Here is a 12,825-nt window from a genome sequence, read left to right as displayed (position 1 = left end):
GTCAAACGCTTAGCTTAGTATCTGGCTCCAGGTAAGAACTGGAATCACGTTAGCTGCCGTGCTCTGGGTGTGGTGGTGGAGCAGTGTTGGCTCTTTGCACGTTGTCCTTTGACACTTGATTTCCTATAAGTACATTAAGGGCTTCCAGGCTTTTTTGTTGAATAATTAACTTTTGTCTTTACCTTTATTTCTCCCTTTCAGATTTCTGATCAGGATTGTTAAAATGAGTCTGCGGAAGCAAACACCCAGTGACTTCCTGAAGCAAATCATCGGACGACCAGTCGTGGTAAAATTAAATTCCGGAGTGGATTACCGAGGTAAGATTTCCATGCTTCATCCTTACTGGTGTTCACTAAAGAAATAAAGGTGACTTAACTGCTTTTTATTAACCTCTTTGAAGTACCCAGTAGACCAAAAAAGCGTTGGTTGTCAACAGTTTCTATACCCATTCCTTTTTTTTCTTTTTTTTTTGCGGTACGTGGGCCTCTCACTGCTGTGGCCTCTCCCATTGTGGAGCACAGGCTCCGAACACGCAGGCTCAGCGGCCATGGCTCACGGGCCCAGCCGCTCCGTGGCATGTGGGATCTTCCCGGACTGGGGCACGAACCCGTGTCCCCTGCATTGGCAGGCGGACTCTCAACCACTGCGCCACCAGGGATGCCCCTATACCCATTTCTTTTTCTACTTCTGAGATGGTTCATTTTAGAGACAACTCTGACAGCAGAGCTGTTCCTCTGACTTGCGTGATCTGGGGCTCCTGTCTCCTGTCTTTGCTTTGAGATTGGTGTGCCTGCATCCCCTGGTGACAGCCAGGCTTGAATAACTGGATACTAAAGAACTCCTTGGCCCAGCAGCATTTGTTTTTGTGGAAGCAGTCAAGATTGGCAAGCAACGGGAGGGACCTTCAAGACGGCAGAGGAGTAGGATGTGCAGATCACCTTCTTCCCCACAAATACATGAAGAATACATCTACATGTGGAACAACTGCTACAGAACACCTACTGAACGCTGGCAGAATACCTCAGACTTCCCAAAAGGCAAGAAACTCCCCACATACCTGGCTGAGTGTCTGATAGGGTCTTGGTGCTCCGGCCAGGTGTCAGGCCTGAGCCTCTTAGGTGGGAGAGCCGAGTTCAGGACATTGGACCACCAGAGACCTCCTGGTCCCACGTACTATCAAATAGCGAAAGCGCTCCCAGAGGTCCCCATCTCAACGCTAAGACCCAGCTCCACTCAACAGCCAGCAAGCTACAGTGTGGACACCCTATGACAAACAACTAGCAAGACAGGAACACAGCCCCACCCATTAGCAGAGAGGCTGCCTAAAATCATAATACGTTCACAGACACCCCAAAGCACACCACCATATGCGGACCTGCCCACGAAAAAGAAAAGAACCAGCCTCATCCACCAGGACACAGGCACAGGCACCTGTCCCCTCCACCAAGAAGACTATATAACCCACTGAACCAACCTTAGCCACTGGGGGCAGACACCAAAAACAATGGGAAATATGAACCTGCAGGCTGCAGTTAAGCAAAATGAGAAGACAGAGAAATACACAGCAGATGAAGGAGCAAAGTAAAAATCCACCAGACCAAACAAATGAAGAGGAAATAGGCAGTCTACCTGAAATAGAATTCAGAGTAATGATAGTAAAGATGATTCCAAGTCTTAGAAATAGAATGGAGAAAATACAAGAAACATTTACCAAGGACCTAGAAATACTAAGGAGGAAAAAACAGTGATGAACAACACAGTAAGTGAGGTTAAAAATGCTCTAGAAGGAATCAATAGCAGAATAACTGAGGCAGAAGAACAGATAAGTGACCTGGAAGGTCCAATAGTGGAAATAACTACTGCAGAGTAGAATAAAGAAAAAAGAATGAAAAGAATTGAGGACAGTCTCAGAGACCTCTGGGACAACATTAAACACACCAACATTCGAATTATAGGGCTCCCTGAAGAAGAGAAAAAGAAATGGACTGAGAAAATATTTGAAGAGATTATAGTTGAAAACTTCCCTAATATGGGAAAGGAAATAGATAATCAAGTCCAGGAAGTGCAGAGAGTCCCATACAGGATAAATCCAAGGAGAAACACAAGAAACATATTAATCAAACTATCAAAAATTCAATACAAAGAAAAAATATTAAGAGCAGCAAGGGAAAAACAACAAATAACATACAAGGGAATCCCCATAAGGTTAACGGCTGATCTCTCAGCAGAAACCCTGCAAGCCAGAAGGGAGTGGCAGGACATATTTAAAGTGATGAAAGGGAAAAAACTACAAACAAGATTACTCTACCCAGCAAGGATTTCATTCAGATTAGACAGAGAAATTAAAACCTTTACAGACAAGCAAAAGCTAAGAGAATTTAGCACCAGGAAACCAGCTTTACAACAAATTCTAAAGGAACTTCTCTAGGCAGGAAACACAAGAGAAGGAAAAGACCTACAATAACAAACCTAAAACAGTTAAGAAAATGGTAATAGGAACATACATATTGAAAACTACCTTAAATGTAAATGGCTTAAATGCTCTAACCAAAAGACACTGACTGGCTGAATGGATACAAAAACAAGACCCATATACATTCTGTCTACAAGAGACCCACTTCAGACCTAGGGACATATGTAGACTGAAAGTGAGAGAATGGAAAAAGTTATTCCATGCAAATGGAAATCAAAAGCAAGCTGGAGTAGCAATTCTCAGATGAGACAAAATAGACTTTAAAATAAAGACTATTACAAGCAACAAGGACACTACATAATGATCAAGGGATCAATCGAAGAAGAAGATATAACAGTTGTAAATCTTTATGCACCCAACATAGGAGCACCTCAATATATAAGGCAAATGCTAACAGCCATAAAAGGGGAAATCGACAGGAACACAATCATAGTAAGGGATGTTAACACCCCACTTTCACTAATGGACAGATCATCCAAAATGAAAATAAATAAGGAAACACAAGCTTTAAATGACACATTAAACAAGGTGGACTTAATTGATATTTTTAGGACATTCCATCCAAAATCAACAGAGTACATTTTCTTCTCAAGTGCTCATGGAATGTTCTCCAGTATAGATCATATCTTGGGTCACAAATGAAGCCTTGGTAAATTTAAGAAAACTGAAATTGTATCAAGTATCTTTTCCGACCACAACATTATGAGACTAGATATCAGTTACAGGAAAAGAATCTGTAAAAAATACAAACAGTTGGAGGCTAAACAGTACACTCTTAAATACCCAAGAGATCACTGGAGAAATCAAAGAGGGAATCATCAAATACCTAGAAACAAATGACAGTGAAAACACAACGACCCAAAACCTATGGGAAGCAGCAAAGGCAGTTCTAAGAGGGAAGTTTATAGCAATACAATCCTACCTCAAGAAACAGAAAAAATCTCAAATAAACAACCTAACCTTACACCTAAAGCAATTAGAGAAAGAAGAACCAAAAAAACCCCAAAATTAGCAGAAGGAAAGAAATCATAAAGATCATTTGAGAAATAAATGAAAAAAAATGAAGGAAACAAGAGCAAAGATCTATAAAACTAAAAGCTGGTTGTTTGAGAAGATAAACAATATTGATAAACCATTAGCCGGACTCATCAAGAAAAAAACGGAGAAGATGCGAATCAATAGAATTAAAAATGAAAAAGGAGGAATAAGAACAGACACTGCAGAAGTATAAAGGATCATGAGAGATTACTACAAGCAGTTATATGCCAATAAAATGGACAACCTGGAAGAAATGGACAAATTCTTAGAAAAGCACAACCTTCCAAGACTGAACCAGGAGGATATAGAAAATATAGACAGACCAATCACAAGCACTGAAATTGAGACTGTGAATAAAAATCTGCCAACAAACAAAAGCCGAAGACCAGATGGCTTCACAGGCGAATTCTATCAAACATTTAGAGAAGAGCTAACACCTATCCTTCTCAAACTCTTCCAAAATATAGCAGAGGGAGGAACACTCCCAAACTCATACTACGAGGCCTCCATCACCCTGATACCAAAACCAGACAAAGATGTCACAAAGAAAGAAAATACTGGCCAATATCACTGATGAACATACATGCAAATATCCTCAAAAAATACGAGCAAATAGAATCCAACAGCACATTAAAAGGATCATACACAATGATCAAGTAGGGTGTATCCCAGGAATGCAAGGATTCTTCAATATACACAAATCAATCAATGTGATACACCATATTAACAAATTGAAGGAGAAAAATCATATGATCATCTCAATAGATGCAGAAAAATCTTTCAAAAAAATTCAACACATTTATGATAAAAACCTGCCAGAAAGTAGGTATAGAGGGAACTTACCTCAACCTAATTAAGGCCATATACGATAAACCCACAGCCAACATCATTCTCAATGGTGAAAAACTGAAACCATTTCCACTAAGATCAGGAAGAAGACAAGGTTGCCCACTCTCACCACTATTATTCAACATAGTGTTGGAAGTTTTAGCCACAGCAATCAAAGAAGAAAAAGAAATAAAAGGAATCCAAATCGGCAAAGAAGAAGTAAAGCTGTCACTGTTTGCAGATGACATGATACTGTACATAGAGAATCCTAAAGACTCTACCAGAAAACTGCTAGAGCTAATCAATGAATTTGGTAAAGTTGCAGGATGGAAAATTAATGCACAGAAATCTCTTGCATTCCTATACACAAATAATGAAAAATCTGAAAGAGAAATTAAGGAAACACTCCCATTTACCACTGCAACAGAAAGAATAAAATACCTAGGAATTTACCTATCTAGGGAGACAAAAGACCTGTATGCAGAAAACTATAAGACACTGATGAGAGAAATTAAACAGTTGGAGAGATATACCACATTTTTGGATTGGAAGAAATAACATTCTGAAAATGACTATACTACCCAAAGCAATCTACAGATTCAGTGCAATACCTATCAACCTACCAGTGGCATTTTTTGCAGAACTAGAGCAAAAAATTTCACAATTTGTATGGAAACACAAAATACCCCGAATAGCCTAAGCAGTCTTGAGAAAGATAAATGGAGCTGGTGGAATCAGGCTTCCTGACTTCAGACTATACTACAAAGCTACAGTAATGAAGACAGTATGGTACTGGCACAAAAACAGAAATATAGATCAATGGAATGGGATAGAAAGCCCAGAGGTAAACCTATGCACATATGGTCACCTTATTTTTGATAAAGGAGGCAAGAATATACAATGGAGAAAAGACAGCTTCTTCAAAAAGTGGTGCTGGGACAACTGGACAACTACATATAAAAGAATGAAATTAGAACACTCCCTAACACCATAACCAAAAATAAACTCAAAATGGATTAAAGGCCTAAATGTAAGGCTAGACACTATCAAACTCTTAGAGGAAAACATAGAGAGAACACTCTGTGACATAAATCACAGCAAGATCCCTTTTGACCCACCTCCTAGAGAAATTAAAATAAAAACAAAAATAACGAAAGGGGACCTAATGAAACTTAAAAGCTTTTGCACAGCAAAGGAAGCCAGAAACAAGACAAAAAGACAACCCTCAGAATGGGAGAAAATATTTGCAAATGAAGCAACTGACAAACAATTAATCTCCAAAATATAGAATAAGCTCATGCAGCTCAATACCAAAAAAACAAACAACCCAATCCAAAAATGGGCAGAAGACCTAAATAGACATTTCTCCAAAGAAGATATACAGATTGCCAATAAACACATGAAAGGATGCTCAACGTCAGTAATCACTAGAGAAATGCAAATCAAAACTACAATGAGGAATTACCTCACACCAGTCAGAATGGCCATCATCAAAAAATCTACAGAGAATAAATGCTGTAGAGGGTGTGGAGAAAAGGGAACCCTCTTGCACTGCTGGTGGGAATGTAAATTGATACAGCCACTATGGAGAACTGTATGGAGGTTCCTGAAAAAACTAAAAATAGAACCACCATTCAACCCAGCAATGCCACTACTGGGCATATACCCTGAGAAAACCATAATTCAAAAAGAGTCATGTACCACAGTGTTCATTGCAGCTCTTTTTACAATAGCCAGGACGTGGAAGCAATCTATGTGTCCATCAACAGATGAATGGATAAAGAAGATGTGGGTTATATATTACAATGGAATATTGCTTAGCAATAAAAAGAGATGAAATTGAGTTATTTGTAGTCAGGCAGATGTACCTAGAGACTGTCATACAGAGTGAAGTAAGTCAGAAAGAGAAAAACAAATACCGTATGCTAACACATACATATGGAATCTAAAAAAAAAAAAAAAAAATGGTTCTGAAGAACCTAGGGGTAAGACAGGAATAAAGACGCAGATGTAGAGAATGTAGTTGAGGCCACGGGGAGGGTGAAAGGTAAGGTGGGACGAAGTGAGAGAGTGACATGGACATATATACACTACCAAATGTAAAATAGATAGCTAGCGGGAAGCACAGGGAGATCAGCTGGGTGCTTTGTGACCACCTAGTGGGGTGGGAGGGAGACCCAAGTGCGAGGAGAAATGGGGATATATGCATATGTATAGCTGATTTACTTTGTTATACAGCAGAAACTAGCACACCATTGTAAAGCAGTTATACTGTAATTAAAGTGTTAAAAAATAGATTGGCAAGCAACTATTTAGACAGTATCATTTTTCAGCGTAAACTTCTCACTCATATAATATGTAGGGTATCCAAAGACACCTTTCTGGTCTTGTAGAAAATTAAATGCTCTTTTTAAGAGGCTTGACACTACTGAAACTAACTTCGTGTAAGGAATGGTATCCAATTCCATTTTTTTGAAGTAACTAAATTCCTAATTTTCCAAAATTAAGATATGTTAAATTACTGGGAATATTTCACAGGTATGGATAACTAATTGATTAGCAAAGTTTTAAAGCCTTTTTTGGCCTCTTTCCTGAATAATTCTTGGTCTCTTTCCTGAGTGATGATCGAAATCTCTTGAGATTTTTCCACTTTCCACATGTGCAAACTTAATTTTATTGAGAGCTTACTGTGGGTCCCGTGTGCATGAATCACTTTAATTTTCATTTTCTCTTCACATAAATCCTTTGAGATCTCTGTTGATTATCTCCACCTAGTAAGGGAGGAGCTAGGACTCAAACTCAAGCTTGCTTCAAAAGCCTTCCTAAAAAATACTCTGCTTTTTATGTACTGCTTTAGTTTCTTGACATTAATAATGTAGCTCCAGTTTAATTTGACTTTTACAGTGGAATCAATGGATTTATACTGAATACTGAGATATTATAACATCTCTGTGTGCCGCTTCTCACCCCTGGGCTTTTGATGGGCCCAGAGGAGGTAATAGATTCGTAGAGAATATCCAGCAGCTGATTAGGGTGGCGACATGTGTTCAGTATCTTCTCAGTACCCCCTTCATTGAGGAGATCCACCAGCCTACTCTTTAGGGGAACATTTTCTATTTTCAAAGGAAATATATACACATATATATATATTTTTAAGAAATTTCAAAGCAAATAATGGAGAAAAGTATATAGAAGAAAGGTAAATCTTCCCCAAATTCTACCATCCAGAGATAATCACCCTTACCCATTTAGATCCGTCTCTATATAAGCATAATTTTACATAAGTGGGATCAGTTAATTGTACATGCATTCTGATTTTTTTTTAACATTAAATGCATTCAGTTTTCTGACAACATGGAGTGTTTAATGGCTACATAGGAATACCATGAGTGGATGGACCACAGTTTTGTTTTTGTTTGTAACCAGTGTCCTATTAATGGACATTTAGGTGTTTACCAATCTTTTTTCTAATGTAAATGACTGCTCCTTTAACATGTATCTCAAGCCCTTGTCCAAGTGTCTCTTTATAATAAATTCCCTGGGGTACGGTTTCAGAGTCAAAGAGGGTGTAGATGACCCTCCATCAGGGCAGGTGGCTCATTCATCTCTACGTTCTCATCAACCCTTGTGTTAGCCTTTAATGTCAACTTTTCCATTCTAATTGGCAACAAGTAATATCTCATTTAATTTATATTTCCTTGTTTACTAGTAAGTTTCAACAACCTTTCACATGGGTAGTAGTAACCCTAATTTTTCTCCGTTTATGATTGTCTGGCCATGGCTTCTATACTATTAAAGCAAAACGTTGTACACTATTGAGAGCATACTATAAAGAATGTGATTAGATAAAAACAAACAAGGAAACAGCCCAGTTCTCTGTAGCAATTTCCCTTCAAGTTTGAAGAAACTTGTTTTCTGTTATTCATTGTAATTTAATCCCTTAGAGAAGGGAGGGGGTTATAATCCCAACCTCCAAGAACCTTTTTTGTTAAAAAACCTTTGCTATGAGAATATTTTTATTAGAAGGGAACATTTCATTTTTAAATGTGTTTAATTAATTTTCAAACATTTGCATATCATGTCTCAGAAGTTTCTTGCTCATTTATGATTGTGGTTTAGATATAAAGTAATACAGCAGGAATGAAACTAAAGTGGCTTCAGCTTTCTTTTGATAGGAAACAATTATTATTATTCACAATGCATTCTGATGCTTCGAAAGTTTGCAGCTTCTAGCAGAATTTTGTTAGCTTACTGTCTTGAGCTCTCATTACACACACACAAAATTTTGAAAAGAAACTTTTGTTGAGAGGATAATGGGGGCAGAGGCAGGGAGTGAGAAGCATATTAATGAAGTTGAGACTACATGGGGCTATCGACTTGGTTAATTGAATCACATTTGTAGTATTTGTTTTTACTTAAGTTGTCTATCTAGAAAATACCACTTGAAGTTAGAGGCTCAGAGTTAATGGTTTACATATCTTCGTCTTTTTTAAAAAAGGATCATCAGGTCCAATTTTGCAGAATTGATACCATCTTAACACAATTAAAAAGGTTCACTTGAACAGTTTCCTCGAAAGCTGCCTGGAACGTTTACTGTTTTTCTTATTAGTGTGGTTCTGCAAATATTCTAACTGGAACAGCGCAGAGAGGCATGTGCTATAAAGCAATATGGTGCCCGTGTTCTCAAGCTCTTCCTCACTGGGAGTCACAGCTTTAAGATGTTCTTTCAGGAGCACCTGCTGTTTCCTCTTTTCCATTATTCTGACAGATTGTGGAGCCTTCCTCTTAACCTTGGAATACATTCATCCGCTGCAGGAGATGTTGTGAAAGAACGAGATCAATCTGCCAGACCCGTATTTCACTTAGTGCCCAAAGTCAGAAATGCCACTGGGCATGAGGAGTCATGGCTAGGGATCATTTGTTCCTGCATAATTGCCCACTCCTGTCTTTAGCGCTCAAAGAATGGTGTCGTACTTGGAATATTATTACCGTGTTACTTTTGTGAAGGCTTTAAAAGTTGCCATTGTTGCCACACATGCAATGAGGGAGGCGGCAGCCCATTGATTTCCCTGCCAGCAGTGGGTGCATGACGGCCTTCGTGCTGTACGCGTCTTAGCCTTTCATTCAGACGGGCAGAGAGCAAAGACTTTTGTGCTTTGCTCTATTGAATTTCATTTACGGTGTGAGTTTTTATATTAAGCATGTAAGAGCTAATGAGTAAAGAGATTGTCAGCTCTAAGGTATACCCTGTAATTTTCAACTCTTTGCTTTGTATGTCTTCTCTTTGTCTGAATCCATCTCCAGGGGTCCTGGCTTGCCTGGATGGCTATATGAATATAGCCTTGGAGCAGACAGAGGAGTATGTAAATGGACAGCTGAAGAATAAGTACGGGGATGCATTTATCCGAGGAAACAATGGTAACAGCCCTTCACTCTACAGTTATATCGCATCCAAAACAGGATCACCAGCATATTTTCTAGATGACTTAAAAGTTCAGTTTTAGTTTTGCTTTGTTTTTAAATTCTTATTACATCTCAGATCTTCGGTGTGGCTAGTTCTTTTTTGGATGCTTCATGGCATTTTGGAACTAGAAATTCTCTTCTTCCCTCCCTTTGCTGATGGTGAATTGAGGGGCCTCGGTACACTGACCCAGAGCTCTGTTCTCGAATACAGTGTGTTATATTCCCCCAACACGGCCTCTCACACTGGCGGTTGGTGCTCTGAGAATGGCCACTATTTCCCTGCTACCTTTGGTTTGGCAGTTAGCTTGTCTTGTTTCTCTATTAAGCATTCAGATGCTTTTTTTCTGTGGGAGATTTGCATCCTTTAGTTTGGCAGAAATGACAAAAGAGGAAATATGGTTCTGAAGTTACCCAGCTTTTTTAACAACTTATTATTGATATGATTATTATGGTTACTTTCAAGTACCTGGTTTAAAAACACATTATCAGTAAAGTCATATTTGAATTTTGGGGTGGGGGCGGGGAAGACATCAAAACTGGGGGAATTATCCCTTGATTCATCCCCACTTTTTGGTCCCATCCCCCAAATGGAGCTCTGTGACTCTTGATTCGGGGTTTTTTATTGATGTGTATTCTTTAGTTCGGATAACTTCTTCAGCCCCCATAACCCTTGGATCTCTTTGCTGTGAACTAAACATCCTGACTTTCATTGTAGTTATTCTACCTCCTGTCCTTACAATACCATATTGCTGCTTCACATTATATCTTCATTTTATTTTATTTAAAATTTTTTTATTAAAGTATAGTTGAGTTACAGTGTTGTATTAGTTTGCGGTGTGCAGCAAAGTGATTCAGTCATATATGTGTGCATATATAACTGACTATATATATTCTTTTCAGATTCTTTTCCATTATAGTTTATTGTAAGATACTGAATACAGTTCCCTGTACTATATAGTAGGACCTTGTTGTTTATCTATTTTATATATAGTAGTTTATATCTGCTAATCCCAAACTCCTAATTTATTCCTCCCCCCACTTCCTCTTTGGTAACCATAAGTTGGTTTTCTTTGTCTGTGAGTTTATTTCTGCTTTGTAAATACGTTCATTTGTATCATTTTTTTAGATTCCACCTATAAGCGATATCATTTAGCGATATTAGTCTTTGTCTGACTTATTTCACTTAGTAGGATAATCTCTAGGTCCATCTGTGTTGCTGCAAATGGCATTATTTTATTCTTTTTTATGGCTGAGTAATATTCCATTGTATATATGTACCACATCTTTATCCATTCCTCTGTCAGTGGACACCAAGGTTGCTTCTATGTCTTGGCTATTGTAAATAGTGCTGCTGTGAACATTGGGGTCACATCATATCTTTATATATATACCTTTTTAGTCCTTCCAATGTGTAGAATTTCTTTTCCTATTTTTAATATTGTTCTTGTTTGACTCTCTCCATTTACTAAGAAATGTTAATGATCTTTCCCCATCTCAGTACAGCTGATAACAGCAGTCAGCTAGCTGCAGGTTCTGTGAGAGGTGATAGGATGCATCTTGTCATGTACAGACTACATCTTGGACTTGGCCAGTTTCCTAGGGATGTTTTTACTGTCATTCTGATGCTTTCCTTTATATAACTTTTTCCATGGGGTAATCGGCTCCATAATTCACATCCTAGGCTCTTAAAGAGGATCCTGGCTTATTTAATTAATCTGTGCTATGTCCTTTGATCAGGATGTCTCTTAATGTTCACTTTGCACAAACCTGTCAGAGTGTGAGTAGGCGTGGGTAGTAGGAGGGGAGGTACACCTCTGGGGAAAGCTTGGTCTCTAGTGACCAAGACATTAGATGTGGTCTGATTCTCATGTACTACATGTTCAGTATACCCTGAAGAGTTCATGTGGGTGGTCACGAGAGGACTAGCTGAGCAAAACTTCGGATAAACCAAAGGCTGATACTTTACAGGGAATTCAGAATAAGACAAAATAACAAACTCCTCAGCTCTTGTTTATCCTGATGCAATTAAAAAAGTAAACAGGAAGTTTAGTGATTATATCGAGGAGATGGATGAAAATACTTATTTTTTATTTATTCTTTATTTTGAATCTGAAGTCTGGCCTGGTAGATTTACTAATTTGCTTTAACCACCAATCATAATTGTTATACCTAGAATTATAAAACATTCGAAGATTCCAGAGACTTTCACATACATTTTATTTTATCCCCTTGGTTGCGATTTGCAAATCCAGTCAGATGTATAGCTAAGATCAGAACACAGTCCTCTAAGACATCAAACCCAGGTCTAGAGTCATAAAATTAGTCTTATAATAGTTCTAGAATTTATTGTGTGGTTTGAAAATCCTTTGAAATATGCAGAGGTGTCAGACTAAAATCTGCTTGCTTTTAAAACTTGCTATTATGATACTTAGAAAAGTTTTTTTCAATTTGTTCATTTTTTCTTTTCAGTGTTGTACATAAGTACACAGAAGAGGAGGATGTGAAGACACCTAGAGTGCCATACTTTTCACACTCGGATATGTTTTTTATTAAGTTTTTTGGTTCTTCTGTCATATAATTTGTCCTATTTTGTCATAGTTGGTGATTTTTCACTGACACGTGAGTGAGATAAATGTATAAAATTGTGGATTTAATTGTAAAGAGTTCTTTCATATTTAAGTTGCATTCATTTTCTTTTACCTCTATGTCAGTGAGCAGAAAGCAAAAAGAATTTTCAAAAAAGAGAAAATCTTTTTCTCCCTACATGATTTGTAACTGAAGTCTCAAACAACACCATTTGATTTGCCTGCTTTGCTTGTGGGACTGACTGAAATGATGGACGTGAGGACAATTAAAACATTTGTAGAGACGGCTTCCTCTCTCCTGCTCTGTTCACCGTACAAAATGCTTGAGGGAAAATGTTCCACGAGGCATCCAGTTTCAGTCTCAGGCTGAAAAGGTTCCCTGAGACCAGATGCTCAGCCTCTGTTTCCATTATCTTGATAGGAAATAGAATTGGGCGT

General features: G+C 38.2%; 1 protein-coding gene across 1 annotated transcript; it reads left to right on the top strand.

The window, feature by feature from the left end:
- Nucleotides 1-207: 207 nt before the first annotated feature.
- LSM6 (LSM6 homolog, U6 small nuclear RNA and mRNA degradation associated) lies at nucleotides 208-12,674 on the top strand. Its single transcript, XM_019926544.3, has 3 exons — nucleotides 208-317; nucleotides 9,644-9,757; nucleotides 12,272-12,674. Exons 1-3 carry the CDS (start codon nucleotides 224-226, stop codon nucleotides 12,304-12,306), a joined length of 243 nt encoding a protein of 80 aa, XP_019782103.1. The 5' UTR covers nucleotides 208-223; the 3' UTR covers nucleotides 12,307-12,674.
- Nucleotides 12,675-12,825: the final 151 nt, after the last annotated feature.

Source organism: Tursiops truncatus, chromosome 5 (genome assembly GCF_011762595.2).
Source record: "Tursiops truncatus isolate mTurTru1 chromosome 5, mTurTru1.mat.Y, whole genome shotgun sequence".
In the NCBI taxonomy this organism is placed as follows: Eukaryota; Metazoa; Chordata; class Mammalia; order Artiodactyla; family Delphinidae; genus Tursiops; species Tursiops truncatus.
This window is presented reverse-complemented; position numbering and strand designations above follow the sequence as displayed.